Here is a 20,082-nt window from a genome sequence, read left to right on the forward strand (position 1 = left end):
GCTCCCAAGGACAGAGCAGACCCAGATCCTTTTTAGCTCCCCCAAAGGCATGGTGTTTGCAGGATGGGTGATTTGGTGAAGAGCAGGCCAGGCTTACCCGCAGATCCCACGGTTTTCCGGAGGGCAGTGCCGGGGTTCAGCAGGGGGAAGGCGTCGGGCAGCAGCTCCTCGTACCACGTGGCCGTGGTGCCCGTGATGGGCAGGTTGTTCTCCAGGGCTGGGCTCTTCTCTGCAGCCTCCAGCAGCAGGATCTGCACAGGGCAACCAGCACACACAGGTCAGCCGGCTCTCACAGCAAGGGGCTCACAAGCCCAGAGCTGTGGGGTGTGTTAGGCTGGAAATGGGGGTGTGTATTCTATTGCCACCTGTCAGAGCTGGGGCTACTATCTCCTGCTCACTGGGCAGTTTTTTCTTTCTCTCTCCCACAACCAATCCTCCCTCCAGGAGATCTCTTCTGTTAATGGGCCAGTGAGTGTTTCTGCACGGCTGATAAAATTCCATCATCCCACTGGGAGATGCTCTGCCCAAGGGATGGAGCCATGTGGAAGAGGTTTTACAGCAACTTCTGTGAGCCGGAGCAAAGTTTGATAAGAGGATCCATGTTTACCCCTGAAAGAATTTTCTACCAAAGTTGTTGACATAGAAACCAGGAAAGAAAGGAGGATAAATAAGAGAAACTTGCAACAGCCTATTCCAATGAGCGCTTTGATTTTTGTGATCAATGAGTAAAGTGTAAACTTGTGAGTTTTGTAAGAATGTATAAAAAGCATGCATGCTGTAATAAAACCAGTTTGAAGCCTTCTGAAAAGGGAGTGTTGCTCTGTATTGACTCAGTTTCAACTACAACAGAGCCAAGCATTCCTACCTGGATAAAATCTGAGGTTTGGAACACCACAGACTTTTCCCACTGGATTCCCAGAGGAAGAGCAGGCCCATCTCCAGCAGCCCTGGAGGACCTTCAGGGGAAAACTCCAGCCTTGTGCAGGATCCCTGCTCCAGCAGAACCACAGCTGGCACTGCAGGAAGGCTGAGCCCCCATGGGATGGGACTGTGCCTCCACCCTGACCCACAGGGGGTCAGGGTCTGTTCTGACTCTGGCAGTGTTGGGGTTTTTTTGTACTATTGCATTTGTATTTTTAATTTTCCTGTTAAAGAACTGTTATTTGTATTCCCATATCTTTGCCTGACAACCCCTTAATTTCAAAATTATAATAATTCAGAGAGAGGAGGTTTACATTTTCCATTTCAAGGGAGACTCCTGCCTTCCTTAGCAGACACTTGTCTTTTCAAACCACGACATGGGTTCAGCCCCCACATGGCCCCTTCCCTTAAGAGTTGGACTGGATGGTCCCTTCCAACTCAGAATATTCTGTGATCTGTGACCTGGATGGTTTCAGACTTGGTCTCAGTTCCTGAGGAGGTCCTAAAACTCCTCCTCTTGCCAGGTGGGGCTGGGAATAACTCTGCTCACAGACCACAGGATTTTAGCATAAAAGCTTTATTGGTTTTAGGAAATCAGCATCAATTTCCTAGGAAGCTGCTGTGTTAATTGTGAGTGTGTCCCGCACACACCCTCCTTGGGGAGGACTTCACTGCCTCCAGAGGGACCCGGCCTCATGTGGGATTGTGTCCCTGGTGAGAAACATGAGACCAGGGACTGAAGCTGCTGTCAGAGGCAGCCAAAGCCAGAAAATCAGAAATTACTGACAGCTGGGATGAGGTGAAGGGCTGTACCTGAAAGCCAGGGTAGCAAACTGAGGACAAGTACTGGTTGTAAAAGTTGTAAAATACCAACAGAATCAAAGATGATGAATCTTTTAAAGAGTTGATGTGCTTTAACTTTGAAGCAAATTAAAAAATAAAATTAAAAAAAAAAAAAAGAGCAGACTGTTTACTCAATGAGCTCTGCTTAGAAGCAATAGGATATTATTAAAACTCACAGCTGTTTCTAGGCCTTGAAAACACACAACCTTCAGACAAACCCACATCCCAACAGGCATCCCTGAGGTATTTGGGCCATTTACAACCTTCTCTCCTTGGCAAACTGACCCCACGTTCCCCATATGCTCCAGGCTGTCCACCAGGCTCTGCTCCCTGCCCACTGGTAGCCTCTGTGAAACTGGGAGCTGGTCTCTAACACGGGAACATTTTTCTAGGCATGCAACACCGAGGTTTGTTACAGCATCATCTTTTCCTGCTTGAAAACCACCTAAGCAATACTAATTTAGGGATAAGGGAAATAAAAGAGAATATGGCTCAAACTTTCCATTAAATCCCTAGAAGTTTCAGCCTTTACACACTGTGTTGTCTTTACATAATGAAGTCACACTGCAATTATAAATGAGAGTGACTTGGCTCCACTTGTTTGTTTTTAACTTGCAATTATTACAAGGTTTATCACTTCTTTATTGCAAGGCCTGGTGAGAGCCAGCACTGCAGCAGAGCCAGGAATGATGAACTTCCTGCAGAATGTACTGGCCTGATGGGGGTGAATCAGAAACTAATTAAACTGGGAGCTAGGTTAAGTGCAAGGGAACTGAACCTCACTCTTGCAAACAAGCAAAATTCTTCCTTTATTGCAAAGATCTTTATTTACAGATCCAGAGTTCTGCTTTCTGAGTACAGAAAAATGGAGTAAGGTCACAATACTTTTCTTCACCAGGTTTGACTGATGCCAGGCAGGAGGGAATCAGTTCCATTTGCCTCTTGCACTCTGTGCTCCTACCCAATGATTTATTCCTCAGACTTTCCAGGAAACGTGTTATCAGTTCAACAAACACTTAAGCATGTGCCTTACCATAACTGTGCTTAGCTCCCACTGCCATGGGACTCAAGTGTGAGCTGAAGACCTTTTCTGCATCACTTTATATTATTTATTCTATCATCCTTTTACTTCCCCAGCAGACATCTGGATGTTGCCAAAATGTGCTCGGGCAGAGAGGCAGAGTAACCCTGGGGTGGCAAATTAGAGGGGCTGCAGCCAGGGCAGGGCTGGGATGCTCCTGCTGTGAGGAAGGGGCACACAGGGGCTGTCTTGGCCAGTGTTCTGCAGAGCTGTGGGAACAGGGATATTAAATCACTGCAGCCATGGTCAGGGCCCAGCAAACCTCAGGGGCCCGTGGCCCTCGCGGGCGGCGCGAGCACGGCTCTGCCCAAGGTCGCATCTGGGGTGGAACAGCTCCAAATCATTTTTATGGGTGATAATAAAAATGTGTTACCACATAATCAACACAAAACAGTGGCAACGGTATCCTTTTCATTAAAACAACATGTTTTAAATGAGCACTCTGCTGATAAATGCTGTAAAAGCTGTAAAGCCTTGCACAGGATAATCCAGCATGCACTGTTATAAATTGACTATATATACTTTGCAGTCATTAAGGCTCAAACCATAGTAACAAGTTTATTTTCCCTGGGCACGAAATGATACAGGTCAGGAAGTCTCCAGACTTGAAATTGCTGAGAAATTCTAGTTTTTATGATTAGGACTGAAGAAATGCCCAAAAGAAATAAAGCATAAAGAGGAGAGCTCTCACATCCGTGAGATCCACAGAGCCAAGCTAAAGAAGGAGAAGCACAAGGGATTTAGTCACATTCAAAAATCTCAAACTACACACAGCTCTTTCAACAAGGAGTGTCCTCTCACAGCTCACACAGCACAGAGCACAAACGGGCTCCTTACACATTATTGCAATAGCACTGGAGCCATTCATCCACTTTCTGTCACGTTCTGTTTTTCTTAAGGCTGCCATTGCTGTAGTCAGGGGACTCGAGGAGAATTCCCACTTTCATTAAACAAAAAAAAGAAAGTTTCGAGCCCTCTGAGTAAACCGCTGGAAAATGATACCACAGAGGCTCACAGCCAGAAAGAAAATTAGCAAAATGTGCAGTGTATTAAAATCTCAGTACTAAAATCTTGGTAATTTCTAGTCAATACGGCGGAGGTAGAGAGAGGGATAACATCAAGGGAAGAATGTGTGGTTTTCACAGGGAGTCCTCACTGCAAGCAGTGCCCACCTGTGCTGCTGCTACAACTTCCAACACAAAAGTTCTGCCTCCATGAAGAACTGAGGCAGAAGACACCCTCATGCCACCAGATAAATGAAATATGTCTTGCAGCCCTGGATGATGTCTCTTACCAGCCAACCGGGGAAGGCAGAGAGAAGGACAGTGGTTGCTGCCTGTGGTGCCAGGACAGCAGATCCCTGCAGGACACAAAAACCCCTTTCTTCCCCACCTTGCAATGTGCAGTCTGAGTTGAAGGACAGCCTCAACTCAGCAAAACACTCAAACTTTTGTTTTTCCGCACATATGGAAGGAAAAACTCAAATCAGCCTAAATGGCCTTGCTGAACTGGAGCCTCTGGCAAGAGAGGGTTTGTGTCTGGCTCAGACCCCAGGTCAGACACAGCTGAGCTGGGTCAGGAGGCTGGAAGGGACTGAGACGGGGCCACCTCTGCTGCCAACAGCGCGCGGGAGCCGAGCTGGCCGCAGGAGCTGCTCACAACATGGGGACCGTCCTGCCCTGGGCAAGGCTCAGGGCCAGCTGCAGAGGCTGCAGGGTCACCCCAGGGCTCCCAGACCCACCAGGCTCCCAGGGCAGGCTCTGGCTCCTGCTCCACTCCCAGGGCTGGAAGCCTGGCTGTGGATCCCGCTCCGCTCCCGGCCCTCCGCGGGGACACGAGCATTGTGTGCCTGGAGCTCAGTCCCAGCTCCCTCAACCCACCTCCTCCTTTTCCATTTGCCAGCATAAACTTTCTCAGCTTCAGACAAATACCACATTTCTTGCGTCAGATCAAAAGCTCAGGCCAGGGACAATGGAAATGGGAGGACGGTTTTCATCTTCTTGAGATGTTCGGTGTCAGAGGACTTTTTTTGGCTTGTAGTGGCTTTCCAGAGCCCTATTTTTGTTGTTCCCACTCATCAAAAAAAGATTTCACAAAGGCAGCCTCCTCCCATCATCTGTCCTCTGCTCACATTCCTGATGTCCTGTAACTAGGTAGGTGTTAGAAACAAGGGAAGAGCAGATAGGCTTCCAAAGATTTAAAAGTTGATATGACAGGGCTCAGAATGCTTTTTTCTTTGGATAAAAATCCAGATGGATATTATTAATTAATAAACAGGGGATATTTGGTCTCTCAAAGCATTGGTGGAATTAACTCCCTTCCATCCCTCTCTAAAGAGGAGGAAAAGAAACTGCATGAATCCAGCTCATCGGCTAAAAATTCCAGTGTAAAGTAAGAGTCCCCTGATCTTCTAGAGACACAAGCTGATTAATAATGGTAAATTACATAACTTGTTGGACAGATCTTTCTTCATAGCAAATTATTTGGCAATATAAGAGTTTTTTAATCATTCATCAAGACAGATCTAAACAGGGAGTTTGACAAAGTGTGATGGGGAAGGTCGCTCTCTCAAAGCAATGTGGGACCTGTGAACACAAGGCTCCAGCACTGACACAAGTGCTTGGTTTCAAAAGCCAAAAGACATCCAGTAAGTGTCCACCAACATCTGAGGAACTGGGTGCCCAGAGAATCTGGGTGACTTCAGACTTAGAACATCTTAGAGGCTTTGGCCAAAGGGACAAGAGAATTGGTGCAGGGAGAAGTTCTTGTTGCATTGATAAATTATGGGGGAGCACTAGCTGATATCATTGTAGTGACTCAGTGCAGAGCAAAAGGTGAGGTTTGTGTCATCATGGAATACAGAAACATGGACCAAAGGCTTCTATCAGGTAGCACAGTTTTTGTTCTATCTACAAAGAGAGCTACCAGATTTCCAAAATCAGGATGGAAAATGCAACTCTTTCCACAGCAGGTATCTTCTGGAGGGGAATCAGGACAGAGAAGACACAAAAGCCCAGCTGCTCTCCCAGTTCAGACAAAACACAGGCACTGTTCAGCAGCCCCCAGACCCTGGAGGCTTTGCTTGAGAGAACAGCTGGAGGGAAGGGTTGGCTGTGCTCCTGCGAGGCACTGGGGAGCTCCTCTGAATGTGCTCCCCAGTGGGATTTACTCTGCTGCTGAGACCCCCAGCCTGCCACAGCTGGCACCCCAAGGAGCCAGATGTGGAGAGGATCCAGCAATGCCCTGTACACAAAGCACACAAGGGAGCTCAGAGTGAAATCAGATCTGTTGCTGTAAAACACTGTATAAAAATACATGGGAGCTATAACCTTCCACCCTCAAAATCACATCATTCCTCTGCCCCAGGTATTGCTGAGGCCTCCTGGGGATGTAGGAGCACCAGGGATGTGAAGCCAGCCCAGGCTGAGGTGAATTTAATCTTAAGCAAGTGCCCAGCAAAGCCTTTGGGATCAGCTCTGCTTCCCCCAGGTGAGGAGGGATCAGCTCAGGGATTCACCTCCTCAGGCTCAGCTGCCTCGTGTGCTCTTCTCATCCACAGAGCTCTAAAAGCTGCTGGGAGAGAGCAGAATGAGGGAAAAGATGAGGAGATTGGGCCTTTCCTGGCTCACCTTCAGTGCAAATTGAAAGAAAAAGGGCCCAAAGTAGTTTTTATCTTGCAGTGATACTTTACTTATGAAGCTCCCCCATAGAATTTTAGACTAGAACCAAGTGGAAAATCAAATGTTTGGACACACAAAATGATCTGAGCACATCCCTTGGGCTCCTCACACACCTCCCTTGACAAAACCTACTGTTTGTCCACAAATGTATTCCTCTTTAAAAATCCAAGCTTGTAAACAGTGTTCCCAGGTGTTAAACACACCAAAAGCATCTCCTAATGCAGACATAGGATTTGCTTGGCAAACTTCAGTTGCGTGTCAGGAAAAGAGAATTTTGCAAAGTTATTTTATGGAAATATTAAATCCATTTGACTAAAAATGCTAAACTTGTAACTGAAAGACTTTGTGGGAGGGAATGGTGGATGAGGAGGCCTTTGCAGCCTTTTTGTTGTTCTGGCAAACGATTTACAGCATTGGCCAAACACATGGAACAGTCTTAGGGGACAGACTGCTCCTTCAATCCAACAGTGATAAGAAATAAGGTCCAAAACTTGCTAGACTTTAGGAGGAAAGGATTTTAACCATCATTCTGAAAGACAGCAAGATGCCCAAATGAGAGAAGGGTCAGTACCCAAAGTGCCTCATTATCAGGATTATTGCAGAGCAGCTAAAAATAAGAGATGGATGCAAAGTTACACAAAATTCAGTTTGCCCACCCAGTTTTGATTCATGGTTCCTCCTTGTAAGAATCAGTTAGGAAGTTGCATTTTATTATTAAGGATGTTTGAGTCATTAACTGACCTACAGAAACTCAGCATTAAATTAGAAATTTTACAGGGATTGATTCCATGTTGTTACTGCTACCAGAAACCAGCCAGTTATTATATAGCTACCTGTGAAACAGCCCAAATTCTCCTTAAATTCAATGTACTGCTGGAGCTGGAGAAACAGATTCTGCACAAAGCCATTAGGAAACCTTAGGAATTAATAATAATGATAATGATGATGATGATTATGACAATAATAATAATAAAAAAATAATAATAATGAGTTGCTTTTTTTTTTAAGAGACCCTCCTCTTCAGAAAGAAAAGGATGTATCTGCTCATAGCTATCACATACAGAACATGGAAAATCCATGGAAGTTCTTGAAGTATCAAACAACTGCTCATGTCCACCCTGCAGAGCCATCAGCAGCCTCATGGCCAAGCAGTTCTGGTTCCCCTCCCAATCTCTCTGCCATGTCACAGCACCGTGAAACATTTGCTATCTTCCAAATATTTCTCCCCTACAGCAGGAAATTTTTTTATTTCCTATCAGAGAAAGGAAAGACAAATCCCATAAAACATCCCAGACAGCTGCCAGTATTTAATGTAATTGCCTGGGAGAAGAGAAATACAGAAACATTTCATGTTTCATGAAATGAAACAATGATCACATTAAAACTCCAAGTAATGATGTTTTACCATCCAAAGACATGGGCAGTGAAGGTGCTGTTGGTAATCTCTCCTAAATAAATGGGCTGATTTCAGAAAAATAGCAATGACTCGAACAAATTCTGTGCACTGCACAAAGATTTTCTTTAAAACCTTTCAGAATCTTCTGCGTGGGGAATCACATTACAGGGGCTGTTTTCATGCAAAAACTATGCATGTCATTTATCAATCACACAATGAATCAATCAGACACTGGATATGTAATGCTATCTCCAGGCATTAAAGCTGTGAGTGAAATGCCACGAGCTTCACAAGAGCTGTGTCAGGAGATAAGGCTGGCTTACATCAGCTCAGCTCAAGCACTGCACTCCAACTCCAGCCCAAACCTGGGATTAATACTGTGCTGCCCAGAGCTCTGTGGTGGTGCTTACTTAGAGAAACTGGGCGAGAAAAATGAGCAGGAATTTGTGTGCAGCTGCCTGCAGCCCTGCCAGCCCTGCCTGCAAATCTGCCAGCCCCACTTGCATCCCTGCCTGCAGCCCTGCTCCCTTTCCAGCCCTTTCTGCCATGGGCAGTGCTGTCACTCCCCAGGTTTGTCTGGGCTCAGTCCTGTGACACAGGAGGGCAGCACCAGGCTCAGGAAATTCAGGAAGGGCTGAACACACTTCCCTCTAAGGGGCTGCGCTGGCTTAAGTGAAACTTTGCTATGAAATAAAAGCAGGGTTTGCTCTTTGTGAAACCTTTGCTATGAAATAAAAGCAGGGTTTGCTCTGCTGTCCCACCAACGAGGCTCCCCTGGGGTCAGGGGGTGTTGTGGGGATGTAAACTCAGATGTCACAGGAAAGAAGAAAGGTTTGACATGCTGGGGCTTGGGGAGGGGGTGTTTTTCTTCCAGTCCACACCATTTCTTGTCCTGGAGCCCAGGATGGTCACCATCCCCCTGACACAGTGCTCTGTAGATTTCCAGCTCAGCACCATCAATCAAGCTCAGAACTCTGGCACTCAGTGGGTCTGGTGAGCACATGAACTCCATCCTGGGGAGACAATGTGGTAGCTGGAAACAGAAGATGAGGATGGAACCTGATTCCATCTGCCTTCACCTCCCTCCCTGCAGAAACACCTCCTGCAGGCACAAGGACATCCTGGAGCAGCACAGGAAGGTGTGAGGCACATGAAGAGTTGGTTGTGCTGCAGCTGAGCCTCTCTCCTCCCCAAGGGCAATAAAAGCACTGGTCCCTAATGAGTCATTTTTCATTCCATTTGCTCTGTGTTTATTTTTGCTTCTCACCTTCTGATCCAACTCTCATATTACTAAAATCAGGGTTACTTTTATTACCTCATTTGGACACTGATCTTACAATTTGGATGAACCAGCTCACCCTTGTAATAGGAAAGATGAGACCATTGCTGGTTATAGCCCCATTTTTAGGGGGGCTGCTATAAAAGCTGAAGAGGAGTGGGGACAGAAGAAACCTCAGGCTGGTCTTTCCCCTTGCCATCCCCTGAGCTCACCTTGCTCATTCTGGGCTGAAATTCAAAAGAGCAAAAGCAGCAAACTGCCTCAACTTCAGCTCCCTCCAGAAGAAGCAGCAGTGTGGCAGGAAAATCCAGCTCTGCTCGTGGGGAAGATGGAACTCCACATCTGCCTTTACAGAACAAACCTGCAAAAATCCAGTGGGAAACAGCCTCTGGCACTGGCAGAGATGTGTGTGCCCATCCTACCCTTCCTGTGCTCCTCAAAACAGCTTCAGGTTGTTGTGGTGAAATGAGACACTACAAGGAGACAGTATGGACAGCTGAGAGACAACTTCACATCCAGACCATCCAGCAAAACAGGGATCTTCCTCCAAAATCCAGAGCAGGAATGCAGACACCACCACACAAACATAAGCACCTTTTAAATGATGCTGGCTATTGTTGAATAATAACAACTGAGTTCATTAGATTGCTACAGAGATCAAACTGAACTTAAATTAACCTTGAAAAAAGGGGGAATCAGCATATTTCTCCTGTGTATAGCACCAGCAGTCATGTACTGTTGCTTCACTCTGTTTCATTGCTACAGTCAATTTTTGCAAAGCATCCACAGCTTTTCAAACAAAGTGGAAGCCAAAAGATTGATAAGGACCTTGCTGGGCTGTGCTGCAGAAGGTCTCCTTGCAGACACATGGTCTTTAGTACTTCAAAAAGGAAGGCAATAACTCATTTTCCTCTGTAAAAGTGAACCCTTTTGATGAGCCTTGCTCCCAGTCTGTGTGGGAGCAGAGGGAAGTCAGGAGGAAAACCATCACAGCAACAGCACCAACTGCCTGACTACAGCACTAAATCAGAGACACAGCACGCTCTGCCTGACTTCCCAAAGGGGTTTGGGCAGGTAGAACCTCCTTCCCCCTCCCCAAAGTCCTGCCAGGCCCCAGCTGAGACTGCCATCAGTCTTTACACGTTGTTCCTGTGGAAACCCAGGGCACTGGGGATGTTTCCCTGTCTGCTTTGGGGTGCCCTGATCCCCAGGGGAACACTGACCTCATTCATGGAGAAAGTTTCCTAACCCCAGAACAGACTAGAATCCACTAGGGTGTAAAGTAGATTGTAGAGAGTAGTGTAGGTGTATCACTTGGTGAGAAATTTAGGTTTTGGGATTTTTAATATGTTGTGGATGGAAGCAAGATGGAGGGCACAGGCTGCTGTCCTGGGTTTCTTCTTCATGCTTCTTCTGCCTTCTTCTTCATGGCTTTGGATGGCATTTTGTAATTGGGTGGAAAAACATTGTGGGCTCTTTGGGATCAGTTATTGGGTTAAAAAGGGAAATAATCTAGGTGTCAGTTCTTAATTGGATAGTTTAGTTTCAAAAGACCTTGTAACAAGAGACTGTTGGCCATTTTTGTGGTGCTTTTCCAGTGCACTGAGCCTGGTGTGGACAGCGTGCAAAACTCTAGATAAGATAACAACAAACAAGAACCTGAAGACCAAAAAAATCCAGTTTGTCTCTCTTTCCTGACTCAAGACTGCTCCAGGAGGGTCTCCCCTGACAGAGGAGCCCCTGGAGGGGCCCAGCCTGAGTCAGAGAAGTCGGGGAATCAGCAACAGGTACCCAGCAGTCACCCACACTAGTGCAGAGCAGCACAAGGCAGCAGAGTGGGAGTGGTGTCAGCACAGCCTCTGCTCGTCCTTTTCCAGTCAGGCAGACAGAGAAATCCTGGACAGCGCAGACAGGTACAGCTGGCCACAGCCTGGGAGGGCAGGGCTGGTTCACATCTCTCTGAGGCCAGGCCTGTGGCTCACTGGCATTCAGGACTGCACACAGGGGTCACTGAGCAGCCCCTCTGTCCTGCCCGGCCGCAGGACCCCCGCTGACTGCCAGCCCCTGCTGCTCAGACAGCCCAGCTCCCTTTGGTCCTTTGCACTACACTCCAGAACAATCCTGTTCCCCAGAACTTCATTCCCCCCACCCCTTCATTTTCCTGTAGTGAAATATAACTGGGAAGGCTTTGAGGAGGCTCCAGACTTCATTTCAGCACAAACAATTCCCAAATTACCATAATATCATGTACTGGCCTCAAAAACACCACACAACCACCACCTCCCTCCACAAAGGTTTCTCCCTAAATTCTTTTATGTCATTGATAAGCATCAGTTAATGAATAATAACAGCAGTAAATGCCTTAAAGGGACCAAAGCATGATAAGTAGCAGCCAGGAGTGGGCTGTCACAGGAGGGACCACAGATCAAAGGGGAATGCTGACTCAGCTGCTTTGTTGCTAGACTGGAACAATTTATCTGAATCCCAGTAGGTAGAAATTAAAACTATTTGTAGGGGGGAAAAAAGCCCTCCACAACGTGAAAGTCTCCCCCTAATATTTGTCTCCACTAAACTATGCATGAGAGCCTCCCACCCTTCAGAAAAGGGATAAGAAAAGCAGGACTGGATTACACTTGAGGAAATACAGCAGAGCAGAGGGAGGGTAGGTGTGACAGGCAAACAGTGACAAATAAACATGATGGCAACACTTGGCAAGGTATTTCTGAGGTCTGAGCAGTATTTTGGAGGAGGTGGGTAAGGCAGGGATGCTGCCATGGGAAGGGGAAGGGAAGGAGCAGGGCTGGAGGCAAACAGTGCCTCATGTTCTGGGGCACAGCCACTGCCATGGAGAGAGGAAGAGGCACCTGATCTCTCCAGGCCTGCCAACACAATGTGTTTTTCACCAGAAACTCTTGGAAATGTTGGTGCAACAGGAGAATAAAGGCAGCTCCTTACCTTGGCCTCCAGCGTGTTCAGCCTCTCGGTCATGTCAGCCAGCCTGGTGCAGTTCATGCATTCTAGAGAGAACAAAACACAGTGATGTCACACTGCCCACTGCTGTGTGTGCTCACCCACGGCCTCAGGCTGATCCCTTTATCCAGGGCTCATGGAAAAGTGAGTCAAGATCAGTTATGGGGCAAAATAAATAATCAAATTCACTGCACAGGTCACCAGCCACAGCCACGTTACATCAACCTTGTTTGGGGATGTTTATTGGGGCAGAGTGTTGAATGGAGTTCCCAAAATGCAGGAAGCAGATGAAATAAAAATCAGTTTTAAGACTTTTCATGCTGCCAAGCAGCATGACCTGCTGTCATAGGCAGAGACACTTGTCCTGCCACTGGTGCAGGTTGGTGTGACACCTGCTCCCACCTCACAGGACACCAGGCTGCACAACCTCCACTCCTTAATGCTCTTCTCACTACTATTTTCCTGCTAAAATACCAAGGAAAGCAATGAATGCATAAAATGCTCATCTTTGTGGAGTCCTACTCCATCCCTGGGCTCCCAGGGATGTTACCACTCCCAGAAAAATGAGACAGAGCATCCATCTCAGTGACAGCCAGGAAGTCCAAGGCAGATCCCAGGGCTGACGCAGCCCAGAGCTGCAGCATGAGGTGGTTTCCATCTCCCTTTGCTGCAGAGGAGCAGCAGACTGAGCAGCCACCAAAGGAGTCCTGACAGGAGGCCTCAGTGAGAACAAACATTGCCAGAAGGAGCTCTGAGTGCAGGTTAAAGTGACTGCTCCCTCCAAAGGACATTCCTTATCTAAACACAAGGGCTGCAGCTTTACCTCTGGTTTCATCTCAGCAATTCTGAAGTGAGTGAAGGAGGATAAAGCCCTGAACAGAGATTTAATCAACAAGGTGCTTTCCCAGTGCTTTGCAGCAGAGTGGAACTGCCCACTCCCAGCTCTCAGAGAAGCTTTCCACGCTGGACCCCTCACCTCTCATGACTTCTGAAGCCCAGCAGTCCTCAAAAAGGGAAAATGATTTACAGCATGGAGCATTTCAGAGGATAAACCATCCACATTCAGGTGACGAATCACAGCTCATGTCCCACAGAGCAGAATCACATCTCTGTGTGTGTTTTGTGCTCCGTAAGGGCCAGAGCCTGTTTCCATTGACTGGCCATGGAAGTATTTAACTCTGGTGCTTCCATAGGGCTGGGAATGTTGTCCTGTAGTTCCTGAGCCCCTAACAGACTGCTGAGCTGCAGCTGAGGCTGCAGTGATGCAGAGGATGGTGGGGAAACCCAAAGCTTCCCTATGGCAAGGAATGGCCAAGAACATGGGTTCTGCCCTGAGTGAACACCCCAGCCCCTGGGCTCTGCTGTCCCCCCAACAAGATTTGTGCCCTGTTGCACAAGGTCCCCCAGGGACCTCTCCAGTCTCCAGCTGGCTTTATGGAGCACAGTGCATGCCCTGGTGGCTCTCAGCCACACAAAGATCTGAGTGCATGGCTTGGAAGAACAGGAAGCTGGGCTGTTCCAGCCTGGTGATTTGCAGGCTAAAAAGATTGAGTGCTAACAGCAACCCACTGCATCCACTTTCCAAAGGAATTCTCACACTGGCCCTCTGTGAGGAGCTGTGTAGCTTCCCAAAGGAGCCAGACAGAGATTTTCCACCTCATAATATACAACATCTTGCAGAAAAAGCATCTGATGCTTCAGGAACACTCAGATGGGGGGGATTTCCTCACAGGTCAATACTGACATGGACTTTCTTTTACCCAACAGCAAATAACGTTTCTTTATTTTTATTTTCTGCAATATATCTTGGGCAATCTCTTTTGGCTTCAATTGACCCATGAACATGCAAGTGCCATAAGTGCACTGTCCTGTGGGGAAGGAAATGGGTGAGGCTTGTTTGGTCTGGATCTGCTTGTGGTGTGTGCAACAGGGAATTGGTTTCTGTATGTAACTGGCTTCAGCCTTTTCATCTTGCTCATCCCCACAGAAAGATAAGACTGAATAAATCCAGTGCTCCCAGGAGCCAAAAGACACACCAGATGTGTTACAGAGCAAATAAAATACAGAGTCCTATTCTCACTTCTGCTGGCTTGCACGTATTAGTGACTCCCACGGGTTTAGAGAGACTGACTTGAGCTGCCTGAAAACCATCTCTGCATCTCTGAGATGGACTGACCACTTCAGGTCCCTCTGGAGAGCTCAGCTCATTAAAAAAGGGGTTTGTACCACCCCTGTGCACAAGAGTGAATCAACCAGCTCCCCAGGGGAAGGACAGACTTCAGGGACAGCACCAGTCCAGCAGCTCTCTCTGCTTTTGAGGAGTGTCACAAAGAGCCCTCTCAGGTGCATTTGCAACAGGAAAGGTTTGATTTAAATGGACAAAGTGCCAGAAGAGGAGGGAAACCAGCAGTGTCACTGCATGTGATATTTGTACTGATATGATCTTCATGTCAGCGATGTTGAAACAGGCAGAAAACACAGCCTGGGTCAGGGAGAGAACTACTTAAGTTCAGGCTGGATTTGATCTCTGATCCTTTCTGTTGTGAAATGCCTGGAAACCCAGACCCACATCCAAGGTACTTAGACTGGGCCCAAAAGACATTTAAATAATCCAGAAAGTGGATATCCTAATGCAAAAGACCTTACTAAGGCGAGAGTCCTGCCAACAAATCCATGTGACATTTATTTATCTGACCAACAGGCAGACAAGGCTTTCAAAGGCAGAGATGAATGCTCAGGGCTGCAGTGTCAGACACTCCATTCAAAGCTCCCTCACAACACACCAGGGACTCTTCAGGGGCTGTCCTTGAAGCCACACCACCACAGCTGGCCTTGCAGAAAGACTGAGAATGGTGGTGACAAATCAAGCTAATAAATATCTTCCCTAAGCATGATGCACTGAAGTATTTAGTGTCTGATCTTGATGGCTGGTGGTTCCAAGGCCTGGGACTGTGAAGCTGAATTTTCTGATCAGGGTGGAAGCAATCTGTGTTATTTAGAAGAGCTTGAGAATCTCACATCATTATTTCTCATGGAACAAATATAACACCGGGGCAAATGCACACACTCTCTGACCTGGGACTGCAGAGCAGACGCTTTCCATATCTGCAGAAATCCATCACTTGTTGCTACACAGAACCACAGTTTATTTCTCTTCTATTCCTAGTTGGCAGATTTGTATTTTTCCAGCTAAACTCTGAGAAAGGAGTTGTGATTTCACTCTATGAATCCCAACCTCAAAACACATGGTAGGATTTGTTTAAGAAATATTTCAGCAGGGAGGATAAATAATTGAGATAATGAACATGAGACAGTACCAGCATATCCCATGACACCCAGTCTGTCTCCACAACAGACTGTCCCCGCACATCTCTCCCTTCCCATTCCTCCTTTCAGCTGGAATGCAACTGCAGGGATGGAGAATTCTAATGCAGAGGAGACAAGGAGGAACCCAGGTACTCCGTACCAGCTGTGACCCCCTTAACCCTGACACAAAGGTTGATATGTTCAACCCATCTTTGATTAAAGATCAGCCTCCAGTGCTGCAGCTTTGCCAACAGGCATCAGATCTGTGCCTGAGCTTCCAGTCTGGATCCTCCCTGTGAGTGACCTAAAGCAGTGAGTGATGACTTCAGGTCCCTTGTTAACCTGGCAGTCCTGCTGTGTTAACCTTGCATTCCTGCTTTGCATAATTTTATTATTAAATAGTTGCACACTTCAGCTTCTCAAGCCTGGGAGCCCCACAAGTCTTCAAACTCCTCACTCAAATCCTTACAAGAACAGTGTGGTAAGAGCCTGATACCAGCAGGGCTCTGGTGATTTCAGCACAGTTATCACAGTGGCACTGAGGGCAATAAAAGAAGAACTAGCCCAGCTTTCACCATGGGGCCACAGGTCAGTTTTGTGTGAGAAGGCAAAGAAACCTCTTGGCACCTCTGCCCCATTTCTCAGCTCTGACAGCCCACACTCATTTGTACACCCAGAGTCTCTGCAGAATATTAAAAGAGCTTTTGGTTTCCCTACAGCCAGATGCTCAGTAGATACAAATTGCACAGCTCAACTGAAGTCAAGGGATCAAGGCTCTGTCTCTCTTTTTCTTGATGGATTGCTCCAAAATTTGTGTTTCAGAGGGGAGGCAGAGGAGGTGGTTTATAGCATATGAAAGGGGGGAGAATTCTGGAATCACGAAGCCTTTGTTTAAACAAATAAAGTCTTTGCAGCCAGTTTTTTTCAAGACCATATTTTCCTATTACAAGAAACTTCAACCTTGCAGTGCAATGGGGCGTAGCACACAGGCAGGCTCGGGGACATGAGAACCACATCTGCAGCTCATGCTTCAACCTGCTCAGACTCAAAACAACACACTTCCCTCCTCCCAGGATCACTTTCCTTTCATCCATTGTTAGCTTAATGTAAAGGACCTGCAAAGGATCCAAGGTCAAAGGATGAAAAAGGACCAAATGTAACATATATGCAGAGGAACAAACTAAATACTCGATTTTTGTGACACCACTTGCCTGGAAGCTCTTCCCTCTCCATCTGATCTAGTCCAGCACTTCCATTGCATGGCCATGCACAAAGAGGACAGGCCGGGTGATCCCCAGGGCAGGGGAGCAAACCAGAGCTGCCAACAGCCCATGGTGGAGCACTGGGAAGGCAACAGCAGCTCCATGGAACTCAACACAACAGCTCTGAGCGTGCAGCAACTGCAGCATCAGCTCCTGCACCACCACAGCCACAGCACTGCCCTGACACATCAGTGACACACAGCTCGAGAAGGTCCAGCTGGAAGAATACTTTGTCTGTCAAAGTAAGCAGGAGATCAGCTTTTCTCAGCAGACACCTTCCCCTAGGACAAGTTCAGAGCAGTCTCTGAGCAAATCTGGAAGAACTCAGCTAAATTCACCCAGTCAACCACGTTTCTTTGCAGAGATGAACTCAAAACTCCCAAGGGAAATAGGAAGCACCATCACCTCAGTGAGCACCCAGGATCGCATGCACTGATGTTTTATTTGACACTCTTGAGAGAAACCACCAGACCATCCCCTTACTGCCACACACATATGGACACTTGAGCCAGAAAAAGAACAGTGACACTTTCTGACACTGGCACAGGAGGAATTTCAGATCAAATTCCACAGCAGAAATATGAACACAGATCATCTGTGCCTACCTAGGTGGCCCTCAGCTGGGGGACAGCCAGCCTGGGCTTGCATCTCCACCTCTCTTTAATTTGTCTGATTTGACCTTTCCAGCCTTTTTACATGGTTACTGAGTTTCCTTAAGTAGTTTATGTTCTGGCCCTTTGCAAAAGCTTTCGCCAGTGCTTGTGAAGGATAGCAGGCCCAAGCCATAAATCACAGCCAACCTGGGATCTGTTTTTTCAACACATTTCCTCTAATGAGAGTCAGATGTTGGCTAGATAGGCTTTATTAATTGTGCTTGTTTAGAACAGGCTGTGTGTGACCAGGGTTTGAGCACGTGAAAGGCAGAGGGCTGACAGCAGGCAGGGAGGGGATGGACACCTCTGTCACCCAGTAGCCTCTGGCCTGAGGAGCAAAGGCTCAGGAATCAAAAGGAGGGAAGGGCTCCGACCCTGGCCACAGCTCCAGTCCCAGTAAAGGCAGAGCAAGTCCCAGTAAAGGCAGACCTTGTTTCTGCAAGGGGAAGCTCTCTGAGTTTTGTTTAGTGTAGGATCATCAAGACTCCACTGCTCTGTTTTTACTGCCCTGATATTTACCTGCTGTGTGCATTGTAAACCACAGAATACCCAGAGCTGGAAGGGACTCAAAAATCATCCAGTTCAACCCCCAGCCCTGCACAGACACCCAACAATCCCACCCTGGGCATCCCTGGAGCACTGTCCAAACTCTCCTGGAGCTCTGGCAGCCTCGGGGCCGTGCCCATTCCCTGGGGAGCCTGGGCAGTGCCAGAACGCTCTGGGGAAGAACCTTTTCCTGATATCCCTGACACAGCTCCAGGCCATTCCCTCAGATCCTGTCCCTGGTCACCAGAGAGGAGAGATCAGTGCCTGCCCCTGCTCTTCCCCTTCTGACAAAGGCAGTGGCAAGGGAAGGGTCCCATGGGCAGGGGCTGGCAGAGCCCCGGCGCTGGGACAGAAAGGCCAGGGCCCCCAACCCAGGGAGGAGCTGTGCCTCAGTGCCTCTTCATCCCAACACTTCCCATGCCCAGCTGCACCAAATCTGTGTTCTGGCTGACCTGCAGACATTGCAGGCTCCAGCCTGGCCACAGCCTCACCTTCCACCCTGCATTTGCACATCTCGTGCCCTTCTGTTCCCTCAGGAGAGGGACCCAGTGATCCCTTGGGTCCTTCCTGCTCAGACCACTCTGTGGTCCAGTTCCACTCTGGGATGGCAGAGCCCCACGACATCTCATGGTCATCAGCACAATTAAAACATCTCCCACATCAGGAACCTGGAGCTCAGAGAAACTTAAAGATGGTCTCTTTGATCAAAGAGGGTTTGTTCTTTCCCACAGTTTTCACATCAGGATTTTGCAGGCTGGAATGTTTTATCTTCACCTGGAAATTGTGAGTTATTAGGTTGCCTATCAATATGAAACAGAACACCTCCAGAATATTTTTGTCTTTTTACCTTCATTCCAGATAATTCACCATCTCTGCTACGAGACCCCAGTCACTGCCAAAATTCCCCCATTTGTAATGTCTCTCATATCTCTATTATAACAACCCTTACCCTTAACTTTACTGGCTATCTTTAAAGAGCAGCTCAGATTTCCTTTCTTATGAGAACTGCTATCTGATCCTTTTCCGCTTGTAAAGTGTTCATACTTCATTTTCGTGTCTACTTTCTTCTTTTCCTTCTTAAAGAGGAAAAAAGGGGAGAAGGCTTTTTTTCATAAACAAACAATAAATGTTTTTTCATTATCATGATATTCGGTGACTTTGAAATGTCTGTAAGAAAAACTTCAGCAAAACTGAGTGAAAAGAAAGTTGATGACAAAATCCAAATTACTCCAAGTTGTTGGGGTAAAAACTACTGTTCAAGAAGCTACACAAAATTTGGTACATTGTTTCAAGTGAAAAAATATAGGTGCCATTTTTAAAAGTTTTGCAATATTATCTATAGAGGTTTTTTATTAAATGATTTTTCATACCGTCTGAATTAAATGTTTCAGCCTTAGGTTTTGAATAGCATTGTTGTCAAATCTCACTTAAATTAAAAATAAATGAACAAATTAAATAGTCTTAAGTGAAATAAAATGGTTTAGTTTAGGTCAAAAGAAACAATTCTGGTTCACCCAAACGCATATTTTAGTTACTACACTGTGTCAAAACCTTAAAATTTTCCATTTCAGATTCTCCCAAATAATTTTGCTTTCCTTTTTCTTTTTTTTTTAATTTGAAAAATCAATCCAAAACCCCTCCATTATACCCAGGCCTATTCTTAAACAGCTCACATCACTCACGTTGTTTTATTTAAGATTTCACACATGCACACTCCCACCCAGTCACTAATTTTATCCACAATTTTATCCTCTCAGCCTGGGGATTTGTGCTTGTCCCCATCCTGCTGGTGAGGCTGGTGCTCTGTCAGCATTTGGAATTTGATCAGGATAATTTATTCACAGGGAACCATCAGCTCTGAGATCCATGTCCAATCCATCTCTATCTGTCAGAGGAAGGTTGAGCAGGGAATGGCTGGGTTTTGATGCAACATTTTTGGATGGAAATGCATAATCTTTATTTTTACAAGCACTAAGGACGTTTCACTAACACAGCCTGACTGAAGTTACCCTGAAAGCAAAACTTTACCTGTCCAGCATGAGTTTGCTAAAGCCTTGCTGACTGCAGCTGCTGATTCTGGACCTCCAAGTGTTGCTGGTGGCACTGAGGCTACTCAATAATTTTGATATTGCACCAAACAAACCC

At 46.8% G+C, this 20,082-nt stretch overlaps 1 protein-coding gene across 1 annotated transcript in view; it reads right to left on the reverse strand.

Annotated features, from left to right (window-relative positions):
• COL26A1 (collagen type XXVI alpha 1 chain) overlaps window positions 1–20,082 on the reverse strand; it is a 165,747-nt gene that overhangs the window by 27,159 nt on the left and 118,506 nt on the right. The window contains exons 5-6 of the mRNA XM_041482777.1: window positions 12,156–12,217; window positions 98–251 (exon numbers count right to left, since the gene is read on the reverse strand). Coding sequence (XP_041338711.1) covers window positions 98–251; window positions 12,156–12,217 — 216 coding nt within the window. The remainder of the gene's footprint in view (window positions 1–97; window positions 252–12,155; window positions 12,218–20,082) is intronic.

Source organism: Pyrgilauda ruficollis, unplaced genomic scaffold (assembly GCF_017590135.1).
Source record: "Pyrgilauda ruficollis isolate IOZ18807 unplaced genomic scaffold, ASM1759013v1 scaffold59, whole genome shotgun sequence".
NCBI classification, from domain to species: Eukaryota; Metazoa; Chordata; class Aves; order Passeriformes; family Passeridae; genus Pyrgilauda; species Pyrgilauda ruficollis.